Source organism: Halichoeres trimaculatus, unplaced genomic scaffold, assembly GCF_033239565.1.
Source record: "Halichoeres trimaculatus isolate MK-OKI-2021-1 unplaced genomic scaffold, fHalTri1.1 fHalTri1_scaffold_15, whole genome shotgun sequence".
Classification (NCBI taxonomy): domain Eukaryota; kingdom Metazoa; phylum Chordata; class Actinopteri; order Labriformes; family Labridae; genus Halichoeres; species Halichoeres trimaculatus.
The window spans coordinates 3,103,192-3,117,524 of NW_027437193.1; the positions used below are offsets into that span (position 1 = coordinate 3,103,192).

General features: G+C 38.3%; 1 protein-coding gene and 1 non-coding gene across 5 annotated transcripts in view; one reads left to right on the forward strand and one right to left on the reverse strand.

The window, feature by feature from the left end:
* Positions 1-401: 401 nt before the first annotated feature.
* Positions 402-14,333, forward strand: part of LOC141803961 (ATP-dependent 6-phosphofructokinase, platelet type-like) — a 41,571-nt gene continuing 27,639 nt past the window's right edge. For all 4 annotated transcript variants that reach the window (XM_074688123.1, XM_074688126.1, XM_074688122.1 and 1 more), the window contains exons 1-7: positions 402-639; positions 7,340-7,413; positions 10,297-10,374; positions 10,765-10,954; positions 11,918-12,083; positions 12,265-12,309; positions 12,817-12,925. In XM_074688123.1, coding sequence (XP_074544224.1) covers positions 531-639; positions 7,340-7,413; positions 10,297-10,374; positions 10,765-10,954; positions 11,918-12,083; positions 12,265-12,309; positions 12,817-12,925 — 771 coding nt within the window. In that variant the 5' untranslated portion in view covers positions 402-530. The remainder of the gene's footprint in view (positions 640-7,339; positions 7,414-10,296; positions 10,375-10,764; positions 10,955-11,917; positions 12,084-12,264; positions 12,310-12,816; positions 12,926-14,333) is intronic.
* On the reverse strand, positions 13,442-13,533 carry trnar-ucu (transfer RNA arginine (anticodon UCU)). The gene is given in 2 exon segments: positions 13,442-13,477; positions 13,497-13,533. It is a non-coding gene; the product is annotated as a tRNA-Arg (tRNA).

The following is a 14,333-nucleotide window of genomic DNA, read 5'->3' on the forward strand; positions in this document are numbered from 1 at the left end:
TTATAATAACAGTAAGGACACATTATTATTATTATTATTATTATTATTATTATTATTATTATTCTATTATTATTATTGAAAATAATAGTAATAACTTATTTGCTGTTTATTTATTTATTTATTACATGAAGTGAAAGCCAAACGTTAGCTAGAACTTGAAACTCAAGAAGCTAACTTTTGCTATTAGCTACATGCGTGAGTTTAACTCGTAAAAATATACTTGACATATAACAAGGATATGATATACCAGCTAGCTTATAGTTGTGAATAATTTTCACTCTAATATTAGCTAATGAAGTTTAAAAAAAAAACCCAAAACAAAACAAAAAAAAAACTCCGCGGAGTGAGCCATCTGTCAGCACATACGATCTTCGGTGAGGGGTGTGTGAGCTGGATCCTGAGGGCGGTAACCACTGCGGTCCTACTACAGTATCCCTCCTCTGTCGGATACTGACACTGTTACTTGCCGCTGAAGGCTTCTGGGATAGTTTTCATTCTTGTGGAGCAGGTGTTTCTGACCCGGGACGGACATGGCGGGTACGGCGGCACCGAAGCGGCAGGACACCCGGAAATTCTTCGAGAATCTGTCCGGAGCCGGAAAATCCATCGCTGTGCTGACCAGCGGGGGAGATGCCCAAGGTAACGTTGTTGTGCATGGGTTCCATTATCGGACAGCAGGTGCTGTGTCTGTTTTCTTCCATTTTTTGATCTAAATATTCCTGCTGAGTTCAACATGAGACAACAAGACTAAACCTCTATGCTTTAACCAAATATTTCCTGTTGTTTTATTCACCAAAATTAATCGTACAGAGTGTCTCTCTGAGGCTAGACACTCATTTCCCTTTAGTGTTGCTTGTGCTGCAACATGTGCAACACTTCCCAATTCTGACAACTGACTTTGAGGTTGAATTTCCAGCTGATTTTTTCCCCATTAACTGGAAATGATGACGTTATCCTGGATGTGCAGCTTTAAGCTTGTCCGATAAAGGACTCACCGTGTTGCAGTTGCAATAAAGGTGTGGTTTAAAGGTGCAAACGCGTAAAGAGAGAAGGGAAGTTACATTTATCCTCACACCTGATGTTTTTATTCCTGTTATCCTGCAGCTCAGGATGTGTCACCGTTATCCACAGGCTGTGTGAGAAATCTTAAAACGCGGTTACGCAACAGCTGATCGACGCTCCCTGTCACACTCCTGTTTCACATCTTTTCATGGATGCTTCAGTTTCTCAACATGAGGATTAAGCATCACATTACATCATACCGACCACCTGCACATCAATGAGCTCACAGTGCTGCGGGATCATTTTCTGCAAACCAACAAGTGGTTTTTAATCCCTGAATAATTCAGAGACATCTCATTTTTCTTATTCCTGCCATGCATCCTGCTGCACTGTCAGCTACACGGCGCATGTGTGTGATTGTGCAGAATGCACGGTGACATATATAACTCATTTACCAACCGTTATGATGAAAAATGAGTCTAGACATCCTGTAATTACATTTATGTTGCTCATAGTAATACAATTTTAGTCTTTAATGCATTTATTATTGAGTAAAATCAGTCTGCGTTAGCTTTAATTATTCAAAATGTCAAGTTTCTCCATTAAACATCCATTTGCACTAATAACAAAGCTAAATTTTGCACCAAAATATGCAAGAAAACATCTAATTTCTGCTTTAATTTGTAGTTATTAATAAGAATTAATGAGTTAAAGTGATTTAAATCAACTTTTCATCTTTTGTGATACAGGAGATGTGTTAAATCACGTGTCCAGCATCACTAAAGATGAGTCGTGATAGGTCCAGTGTAAAGCTAGCCACTTTAAAAACACTGCAGTTATTCCATCATAAAAGAAATATATACAGTATTCCAGTTTCCGCTGTGGTGCTTTTATTTTGAAGGCAGGGGATGTCCACTTCCGGTGGGTGCCTCCTATAGCGCTTGACTCATCCTGACCTGGAGGCTTTCATCGCCTACGTGAGGAGGTGCGAGTATGCAGGGGGGATGTCTCAGTGCACGTATAGAAAAAAGATTAAATCAGATGTTTTTTTTAAACTTTAAGAAAATGTTTTTTCTTAGTCAAATCTTTATTAATACTCCATAATAAACTGATAAAAATCAATGATCAGTGTCTAAAATTGTCAGCAGAGAGATGTCCTTGGAGCTCAGGTGTCCCTTCACCTCAGCTGATGTCCTCCTGTGTCCCCTCCGTCTCTGTCTGATGTGTATTGTGCTCTGCCATCCGTACATGCAGTGAGGAGGTGAACCACAGCTATTGTTGGCTGTTATGTAACTCTGCTCCTATAGCACATGATGGCAGCGCTCTGATTTGTTGTCTCCCAGCTTCCCTGCAGTAAATCACATGCCCGCTGTTGTAAACGAGTATTAGGATCAGTGTTTGGAGCAAAGACGTGGGTCGGGAGATTTCCCTGGAAGCTGCACTTTGATGCAGAAATGATGGACGGAGCTGAGCCAGAGTTTCCACTGTCCTGGTTTTCAGTCATTCATAAAAACTTGCTCTCTAAACAAACCAGGGATTTTTTTCCCCATGTGCTAGTTTGATTTTTTTTCTTCTGATTCATTGTTTATTTTTAGCCTTTATGTTTTTACTTTGTATTAAGACACTAGAATAAAATTTACATGACCCACACTTTTATTTATTTGTAGCATTCATTAGTTACGCTGTTCATACAAGTTTCCCATGTGATAATTTGTGGAGTATCAGAATCAGAATCTGGTTTTTATTGCTCTGTACATTTGGGAATACAAGGAATATGACTTGGTGTATTAGTGCTAACAATTAACAAGGAAAGAAAAGTTTCTTTAAAAAATGTAAGAAAAACAAAAACAAAAATAATAATAATAATAAAAAACATTTTAAAAATTACTTAAAAAAAATCCTTAAAAAAATAAAAAATAATACAGAATTACAAACTATACACTATGTAAAATATAATATAGATAAAGTTAATATGTAAAATATAAAAAAAGTAAAAAAAAAAAAAGAATATTTATAGAAAAAAATAAAATAATAATAATAATAATGATAAAAAAAATAATTTAAAGTTCAGAGGGCTTTAATGTAAGAATATCGTCCCAGAGTTATCGTCTTTTATTGCACATCCAAGAAAATAAGTTGTGCATGCAGTCTTATTATCTTGCCTGGTACATGTGTACACAAACTAATAACTTGGTCCTCTGAGGTAATTACAAAGTGTGCACAAGTTATCGAGTGGAAGCAAGTAAATAATCTTGTGTGCACAACATAATAAGAAGACTGTAACATTCAGTGTCACAGGTCTTTTCTTCCAGCCGTGCTCAGTTTGTCTGATCATCAGTAACACTCTGTAAACAGCTCTGTAAATTTTCCTATTGTGGCACAATTTAAGAGTTAGCTTGTGTGTACCATCAAATATTAGTGAGACTTTAGGGCCTCCATACAAAACAGAGAAAATCAGAGAAAAGTTTCCCTTTCTAGATATCTGCCCGATCATAATCCACAGTTTAAAATGAGACTATGAGCACCGATGTTGGTTATTCCTAATTCCTAATTCTTAGCTTCTTGATCGGGTCGACCAGGACTGGATTGATTTATGGCACGTCCAGGTCTCTATGACAACACCCCACCAGCTGATGAAGTTAAGAAGTAAGAAGAGAGATCTGTGTTTTTGTCTGCTGAAAACGATTTCCGTGATTAATTTTGTAGTGATGGTGGACACTGGAACCTAACTGTCAGACAGAAAAAGGACAGAAGAGCAGAAGAAAGAGAAACAGGATCTAAAAGCTAAACACATTCTTAAGGCTACAACACATGCTAAAGGCTAAAGCATAGGCTGAAGAATAAAACATGAGCTGGAAGCTAAACACAGGCTAAAGGCTTAAACACAGACTGAAGGCTACAACACAAGCTAAGGGCTAAAGCATAGGCTAAAATATTAAACTTAAGTTGGAAGCTAAACACAGACTAAAGACTTAAACACAAGCTTAAGGACAAAACACAAGCCAAAGGACAAAACACGGGCTAAGAGATAAAACACAAGCTTAAGGCTAAAGCATAGACTAAAGGCTAAAACAAAAGCTAAAGGCTAAAACAGAAGCTAAAAGCTAGAACAAGGACTAAAGGCTGAAACACAAGTTGAAGGGTAAAACCCAAGCTACAGGTCGGAATATGGGCTAAAAGCTTGAACACAGGCTGAAAGATAAAGCACAAGCTAAAGGCTAAAACACAAGCTAAAGGACAAAAAACAGGCCCAAGGCTAAAACACAGGTAGGCTTATGCACGAGCTAAAGGCTAAAAGTTTAAGACATCTTTTAAACCCCTAACACAATGGGAGTGATCTTTTACAAAAATAAAAAAGAATCTGTGAGGATGTTTGGTTGCATTTGGCGCCCCCTGTGGACAAACTGATAATCTTAATTGTACGCTTGTTCGTAAACATTTGTCACCTTTTTTTTTACTTTAGTTTAGTTTGTCTTTATTTCATTCTTAATAACATAAAAAGTAGAAGTACAATACAAAACAAAATAAGTCTCAAAATGATCAAATTGATTTTTTTTTTTTTTACATAGAATCTGATCCTGCTTTTTTTTTGACTGATATCATCCTCATCGTAGAGTTCCCAGCTGCTAAAAACAGCTTCTTCAGAAATGGCTGACCTTGTGGCTTTGATCTGGTCTTTCTGTAGAGGTCGTACTGAGGCAATGCTAATTATGGTTTTGTCACCTCCTCACAGGGGCCGTAAACCTTTTAAACAAAGTTATATCAAACAAATATGTGGTCCTCCTTGATTTCCAGGTCAGATCCAGACTCCCTGATCACCTCTGAATGTTTTTTGAAGATATTAAAAGCTTCACCCCCTGCTGTGATCTCTGCTGTGATCTCTGCTGTGAAGGCTGCGTCACCCTCACCCTCACACTCTCACCGTGAGGTTTTAATGATCACCATTCAGCCAAGTCTCCTCATTCATTGTTTCTGCTCAACTCATTGAACAAACGTGTCCCATTTAAGGCCATGTGACAGGTTTCAGCCAATCAGCTGCGTCCTGGTCTCATAGCAACACTAGCTCATCCCATTAGCCCGCAGCTCAGCCTGAAACCACATCCAGGCTTCATCTTCGTTTCCTCGGTGGGGGGAACTCTGGTTTGTGTGTCTCCTCTGCACGACGTGGAGCAGATAGAGAAACAAAAACAGTCCAGTCGTCCCTGATATCACTGATTGTTTTTTTTACTCAGGGCTGTTACAGCCTGTGAGCAGCATGAGGTGTGGAGGTGTGGGAGGACATTTGGCAGAGAGTCCCTGCTGACTGCGACTGCAGCTCAACACCAAATGCTTTGATAACACAACACCACCACCACCACCACCACCACGGTGTCAGGCTTCACCAAAACCAGAGAGCTGGTCCCAGACTCCTCTGGAGATTTATCGTCTGTTTTTAATTCACTAAGTGCTCCGCAGACATCCTGAAGGACATTTTGTCCCCTGTGTCTGTGTCTGTGTTTTAACATCATTACCTCGTCTGCTCGTCTGTATCACTGCTGTCTCTGCTGCCTGTTTACTTTTCTCCCTCCTTCCTTCTTTTGGTTTTAGTTTCAACATTTTGTTTTATGGCAAAGTCAATGTAAAGTTACAGATTAAAGTAAAACGTGGGACTAATTCTTTACCTTAGTTCATGTATTTGGCTGTTTATATTTTTTCACTGTGCGATCATGATGATAGGAAGTTTTTCAACTTGACACCAAACAATTGTCATTTATTCCTTTTCTAAGGGCTGATTTGTCATAGATTTATGGAAGCCCATTTCTGCCAGTTAAAATAATAATAATAATAAAAAAGTCGAAACTATAACATAAATAGTTGAAACAATGAGATAAAAAAAATAAAAATAAATCATGATAATAAGATTAAATAAAGCCAAAATTATGAGATAAAGAAGTCATTACTATGACTTTAAAAAATGAAAATTGTGTGATTCAAAAGTCATTATTATTAGATAAAAAATAAAAATAATGAGAAAATATGAAAAGTCATATTTGTGAGATAGAAAGTAAAAATTATGAGATTAAAGAGTTATAATTATGAGATTGAGAAAAATCAAAAATATGAGATTGAAAAGTCATAATTATAAGATAGAAAATAAAAATTATACAATTAAAAAGTCAAAATTATGAGATAAAAAAGTGACAATAATTAATAATTATGAAATAATATTAATCATGAAACTAAAAAATAAATAATTATGAGATTAAAAATCAAAATTATATATAGAAAATAAAAATTATGTGATTAAAAACTAGAAATTAAATAGAAATTTAGATTAAGAGTTACAAAGTTAAAATTGTGAGATTAAGAAGTCATAATTATGACTTAAAAATGAAATTCATGAGATTCAGAAGTCATTTTTGTAAGATAAAAAAGTAAAAATCATGAGATTTAAGTTACAATTATGAGATTAAAAGGTAAAAAGTATAAGATAAAAAAAGTCTTAATTTGAAGATTAAAAATAAAAATTATAAGATTAAAAAGTCAAAATTATGAGAATAAAAAATAAAACAAGAGAATAAAAAAAATGAAATTATGAGACTAGAAAATTGAAAATAGATAAATACAGATTATGAGATACAAAGTTGAAATTGCGAGATTAAAAAGTCAGAAGTATGAGATAAAAAATTGAGATTATGAGATTAAAAAGCAACAAGTTTGAGATCAACATTCAAAATTATGAGATTTAAAAGTCATAATTATAAGATACAAAATTAAAAACAATGATAAAGTAGAAAGGGAGAAATCTTTTCAAAGACAAAGCAGTAGCTTTACTCTGAAGTTTGCTCTAGCTGCTGTTTGTCGAGATAAAGAAAAGGATTGTGGGTACACTGAGCCATACATTCAACGTGGTTATACCACAAATGAAATATTAACTCTGCTAGCAGATTCTCATGGGTTGGTGCTGAGCAAACGTGCCCTCGAAAGAGTTTTTATCCTCTGATTTAGACTTTTTTTTGTTTATATACATTTTTTTAACTGGTTGAAGTGGGCTTCCATAACTTTTTATATCTATATATTTGTTTATTGATTGCATTATTATACATAGCCATTTAAGTATTAAAACAATTCTTTCAAAAAAAGTGTGTTTAAAGTCTTTTTAACACCTTGATTTTGATGCCAATGAAAAGACACTGATTTCCTCTCATCGTTCTTTGTGCTCAATTCGAGATTTTTTTTAATTCTTTGAAAAATAGGAGCACAAAAGTCATAACCATGTTTGACAAACAATAACAAACCCAGGAACACCCCTCTGTGTCTTCCCTTAAAAGTTTTCTCCCTCTCTGTCTCCTGTCAGGTATGAATGCTGCAGTCCGGGCCGCCGTGCGGATGGGAATCTACGTCGGAGCAAAGGTGTACTTCATCCACGAGGTGAGGCATGACTCAGGATCCAGACTTAGCCGCCGGAAAGTCTGCGCTGACCTTCACTTTTGACAGTGAGCCAAACTAGTCCTGACACTTTTAGCTTGGAGAGGAGTCTGGGAGACCCAGCTGAACCCTAAGAGCTGGTGTTATCGGACATTTGGGAACAGGCGTCTGAAAAGTTCAAACCCCCAGAGGAATTATATAATACGATCAGTTTGGTACGATACAGAGGTGAGCGGTTCAGAAAATAACTATACTTCTGATATTTAACTGATTTCTCTTGTGGGGGTTTGAATTTTGGCTTTTTACATGGAGCCATCTGTTGACCAGTCTGTTCTGACGTACCAGGGTCTGCAGATGGAAGTCAGCCTCAGATAAATAAATAAATAAATCTCAAAATATCCCACTGCACTGTTATTCAGTCTGCTTTTTGCCGAACTAAATAACTTTCTGTAAAGTTTGTTGATGTTTACGACGAATTGTTAGGAAGGCGAATATTTTCCAGGTCAAGATATGGATACATACATTTTTTAAAGACACTATAAGCAATTTTTTTTACTCTAATTTCAGCATCTTAAAGCTCCTGTGAGTCTTTTTATGTGGTTATGGAACAGACTGAAAATAATATTATTGTGTCTTTATAAAACAAGATCATCAGCATAGGGATGGATTAGTCCTAACTGGGACTAATCTAACAGTGATTTGTGGTGTTGTTAGCTTCTGGTGATGCTATCAGATCCCCCTCTTTAAAGAGGTGCAATGGTAGATTTTCAGTGAGTGTTGAAGTAACTCTAAAATATGACTCGGAGTGCACGGTACAGCTCTGGTTTAATCTGGCAGGGCGCCATTGCAGACAGGGACAGAGGCAGGTAGAGACGATCTGGGCTCAGGGTGGATATAATTGGATTAGCAGGGGCAGGCTTCATCCCTCACTGACTGCACTGTCATCCCCGTCAGCCTGGACTGACCCCTGAGCTCTAAGTAATGACAGCTAAGTACCGTGACTCTTTTATTTTGGGCTCTTTAAAACACACATTTACAAACACCGGACTAACAACCTGATCCTCAGAAGATCACCTGACTACAGCTCTGTGTGTTTGTGCGAACTGAAGACTCGATCAAACCAAAACTCTGAGATTTTGAAAAAATGGGTCTCAAAGTCTCCAAGCTCCTGGTCGAAACAAACAAGATGTAAACAAACAAAGATCAGAAGTAAAACCACTTTTGAGTCAATGGGTTAGCATTGTTAGCAATGTTAGCTTTAGGCTAGCAATCAGGTGCTCCTTCTTCTTCAAGTCAAACTTTCAAAAGTCACCAAAGCTAACAGCTGCCAAACCTTCCCGTTGCCATGGCAGCTGCCCTCAGGTTGTCTTGTGTCTTCTTGGAGACGCGTCATGTTTACCGCTAAGGATTTCTAAAGCGACTTAGCTCCTGGCCTGTAAAACGAGGATTTAAATTCTGACTTGTGTTGAGGTAAAGAAACGCTTAGAGAACAGTCGAAATCGAGCACACGGCTAAACACAGACTCTGAAGGTAAACTGACTGTGGCTAACAATAGCAGAGCTAGCACCACTAGCTTTCGAACCTCAGTGCTCTATCCTTAAGTTGAGCTTTTAAAGACAATCTCTATTTTCTTGAACAATACCGCCAAACAACCCTGCATTACAAGATGCTGTCTGTTATCTGTGACTGTTTACATCCAGGTAGTAGAGCTTTATAGCATTAGCCATTAACTTCAGCAGCAGCTAATTGGTGGCTGTGCGATTATCAACACCAATATTGCTGGTTAGAGGTTATCTTAGCTTTCAGTTCAGGTCGTCCAGGACCAGATTGATTTGAAGTATAGAAGTGAGAAGAGATTAAACACAGAGATCCGTGTTTTTCTCTGCTGAAAACAATTTCTGTGATTGATTTTGTAGTGGTGGTGGACACTGGAGCCTAACTGTCAGACAGAAAAAGGACAGAAGAGCAGAAGAAAGATCAACGGGCTACTAAACTACACACAACCTGACACTGTTAGCTTGTTGTCACGTGAGCTTTCAGATACGTTGGAGCACTGGGCTGCTGATAGCGCTCAAATAGCCAGCTGTTACGTTTGCTTGATGTCACATTTCAAACCGTAGCGCTACGTAACTGTACTGATAAATCCGTTACCTTGGAGCGTTGTATCCAGTAAAAAGTTGTCTTGAACAAAGAAAAGATCTCCATTTAATTCCAAAACAAATACACACCTCACTAAAAGTAATTAACAACAGTGTGCCGAGACTCCAGGCCACAAGGTGGCGAGGGAGTACAATCAAAACAGATCCTCCTCATAGTATCTTTAAGTAAGGATGGGTACCTTTCACGTTTGAAACGATACAGTATCGATGCCGGGTACCTGGCAATTGGTACCGGTACTTAACGGTACCAATTTACAGTACTTTAGTGTGTGTTTATGTGGTAATAAATATTAATTTGTGTAATTATAGAGTCATAAAGCTTTCCAATTGAACATATTTATTCTTCAACATATAACCTTGCAATGCTGTGTTCATGTCCAGTATGGATAATCTCCTACCCATCCCCAGCCCTAAGTAATAAAAATATCAATGATTTGTTCTCGATGAGTACTTTGTGTGCTAAGCAACGGCAGATAACGACATTTTAGCGTTTAGTTGACCAAACACACACATTCCTAGTTACTGCTGCTGTGTTGAACAGGAGACGTTGCTCACAAGCGATGACCAAAACCTTGACGACCTTTCGTCACACAATAACAACAACATCAGAAGCACAGACCCAAATTGGACCAAATGACTAAAAACCACATCAGAGATAATTTAGTTATGGTCATATAGAGTCACAAAGGCTCCTGTGAGCATTCATCCTGCGTGTTTCTCCTCTCAGGGCTACCAGGGGATGGTGGACGGTGGAGACAACATCAAGGAGGCGACGTGGGAGAGTGTGTCCAGCATGCTGCAAGTGGTGAGTAAAGCTCTGCGCGCACACACTTAGGGTGAAAGTGAAAGTGAAAGTGAAAGTGCTGCTCTTCGAAAGCTTTGAAGACACCATCATGTGTTCACGCTGTGATCGCTGGGAGCTGAGATCAACAGATATCTGCTGCGTCAGTGGACGTCTGTGATGACCATCGGAAGTGACTCAGCTGCAAAGCTATTAGCATTGAGCCAAATTAGCCTGTGATTAAATTAGACCTGTTCACTGTGTCATTGTAGGACGGATTGTCTAAATTGGATTACTCTCAGCGCCACGTTTAAAAGATTTACCTCGTAGAGGAGCTGTATCTTAAAGAATCAACAATCAAAGGAGCCCGCTTTGAAGAAACTGTGAAAATATACGTTCTTTTTTATTCTTTAGGGTGGTACGGTCATCGGCAGCGCCCGCTGTAAAGAGTTTCGAACCCACGAAGGCCGCCTGAAAGCCGCGCACAACCTGGTGCAGCACAGCATCACCAACCTGTGTGTGATCGGAGGAGACGGCAGCTTGACCGGAGCCAACCTGTTCAGGGAGGAGTGGAGCGGCCTCCTGGAGGAGCTGGTCCAGCAAGGTGGTCCATCACTGCAGAAAACAGTCCATGTCTCAAATTCAGACATGAACTTTGACCCCTAAAATCTTCAGAGCTTGAAATAGACTTTTACAAAAGACATGAAGACATAAAGTTAAATATGGAAGGTTCCAGATCCTAAGGAAAAATTTCACTGAGTATGCCCGGGATGACGAGAACTAAGTGAGATTCACATGAGATTTACTCAATTTGTGACATCACTGACTGGTGAACGTCCTTAAAAGGGCATAACAAATGTATCACATTCCTGTTTTTTTTATTCTTTTATCGTCTCTTCCAAATTTTATGGGTGGGATCATAGACTTTAGAAAAAAAAAATCAAAGTCATCTCACTCAGCTCAATGTCAACTGCTCCCCCTGGTGGCTGGCTGCAGTATAGGTCAAAACTCTGCCTCCCCAGTCATTCCAGATGGGCTGTGGTCAAACTTTAGAAAATAAATACACCTGGTAGCAATGTTTCTCATATTCGTACGCTGTGGTGGTACAAAGATATTATTGGGCTGAGTTGTGCCTGAATGCCTGATTCCGGAATGCTTGGTTCCTGAAAGCTGGGTTCCGGAATGCTTGATTCCAAAATGCTGGGTTCCGGAATGCTTTGAGTTTGAACCAGAGCTTGACTCTTGCATTAAACAGTGGATGAGGGTTCTGGAATGCTTGGGGAGCCTTAAAGAGACAGTAGTTCAAATAAAGCCTGTCAGACAGAGGCTGAAATAAGAATTTCCAAAGACACCAGATTTTTGAACTGAACTTCAAAGCTACTACAGAGCTATCAGAGTCAGTTATTTGATGTACCAAGATACAGCATGCACCAGCAAGTATCTCGAAGTTCTGGTGAAAATGAGGTTGCATATGTAGATTTTCAGTTACTGATGAAAATGTTGCTTGAATCATTTTCTTCCTTGCAAAAAAGATCATCATCATCATCATCCCTTTCATGTTTTCCAGGTCTGATCAGTGACGAGGCCGCTCGCACTAACTCGGAGCTCCACATCGTCGGCATGGTCGGCTCCATCGACAACGATTTCTGCGGCACAGACATGACCATCGGCACTGACTCGGCTCTGCACAGGATCATCGAGGTGGTGGACGCCATCATGACCACGGCTCAGAGGTAAATGAATGCTCAAGACAAGAAATAACACAAGATGAAATGAAAATGAAATATAAAGTAGATTAAAGGGTGAATTGTAGAGATTTAGATTTCAGTGAGGGCGCCCTCGTGTCACCTCAGGTTATTCCTTCACCTGATAAGAGGTGAGGCAGTTTCTAACATCTGTTTTCTGTGTTTTTAGCCACCAAAGGACATTTGTGCTGGAGGTGATGGGCAGACACTGCGGGTAAGAAGAAAGTTTTTTTTTAATTTATGTATTTATTTTCATTTTTTTATATTATTACATTTATTTAATTTATTTTATCTTTTTTATTTTTTTATTTTCAATATATATTTTATTTTTATTTTTTATGTATTATTTATTTTTTATTATTTAATTTATGATTTATTTTTTATTTTTCAATTTTTAATTTATTTTAAATTTTTAAATTTTTAATTTATTTATTTTTTATTTTTATTTTTTATTATGAAATTTTTGATTTACTATTATTCTATTTTTTTATTTTTATAAGTACAATCTCACTGCACTGGTGTGTATGCATCTGCAAACACAGAGTCCAAATTCGCAAACAAGCACTGAAATCTTTGGGATAAGTTTTGTTAACAGCAGTTATCTTCAAAATTAAGTAAATTTCAGATTTTTTAGGCTTGTTTGATGATTTTTTTTTCCAGTTTTAAAGGAAAATAATGGTTTAAAAACAGTTGTTGGAATTTTCACGTTTTTCTCTGACAGATACCTGGCCCTGGTCAGCGCCCTGGCGTGTGGAGCAGACTGGGTCTTCATCCCAGAAATGCCTCCTGAGGACGGCTGGGAGGACAACATGTGTCAGAAACTGTCTGAGGTAACACACACACACACACACACACACACACACATACACACACTTTTCACTGCTTTAAAAATCCTCCACATCCATATTTTACCGTTCTGTACATGTCATAAGTTGACAGGTATAAACATGGGAGCAGGAATAGCGTTTCAGTGCCATATTCTTCAGATACCCTCATCATGTTGGAGGCGTTTGAGTCGTCCACTTCGCCGCCTGTTGTGAATCTAAAAATAGCCTCAGACTCTGCTGACCTCCCCCTTTCATTCAGGCACATGCTGCCTGAGCAACTCACAAACTAAACTTTTCTTTTCCAAACAGTTTGAACCAATCACTCCAGGGCTCCGTGAAATATGAAGGAGGAAATGAAAGAGTGTGTAATTAGGCTGTAAAACTAATAACACTGCTGAGATAAAGATCGATTAACAGGGAGATGAGGGTGAGTCACAGACGCCTGTGTCATTAACTCTTTCAAATCTTTTATAGCGGCTGTAATTTTCTCTCCACTGGAGTGACTCACACTGTAAAATGCGACTCTGGTGGGACTCGAACCCACAACCTTTGAATCACTTCGTAAGTGTTTCACTAGAAGTCCAATGCGCTATCCATTGCGCCACAGAGCCCTCTGGCTTGGTGGCTCTGAGGGAGCTTGAAGACTTTTGGTTTTGATCAGATGTCATATGGAAACTGAAAGTTAACACACAGCTCAAGAGCTTCACTGTTATGTGTTATTAATCAAAGGTACAGTCACACAGTTTCAGATTTTTACTGTTTTTTTTTTCTTCCAAAACCTCAACTTGGCTTCGATGTCCTTATGCGCGGGCTATAAGTCTTGTTTTTTAATAATTCAAAAAAAGGAAGACGTTAACATTTTATCAACGAGATACAACCTCATGAAAATAAGGGGTTGTAGGTAGTGTTTAACATAGCTTGGGGGCTAATTTTTGTAAAGTTGGAGACAAAAACAAAAACAAACAAATGGAGCTAAACACGTTTATTATTTTTACGCATTCAACTAGATAATAACAAAGATCTTTTTCATGAAGCGCTGTGGTTAAATCTTTAAACTTTGAGTTCTCGTCAAATCAGAATCATCAGCAAAGAATCTGAGTTTACAGTTTCAATTAGCAGACGTTTTTTGTCTAAACCTGAGCAGTTTTGGGGGTATGGCACCTTCCTCTGTATTCCTTTCAGTCTCCATCTGTAGCAGCTCCTCTTCTGTGTGCTCCGGTTCATACAGGTATCCTTTTGGTTCCAAAGTGAATGGAACTTCATTGTCTCTGTCATAGTCACTCATTTTGAATTTCCTACGCTGCCTCACAATCCTTAGAGTACAAACAAAAGAATTACAATACTTGATCAAACTTACACGAGGCTAAAACCGGCGCTCGACGCATAGCTTGTTTACATTCCCTACAGCTGG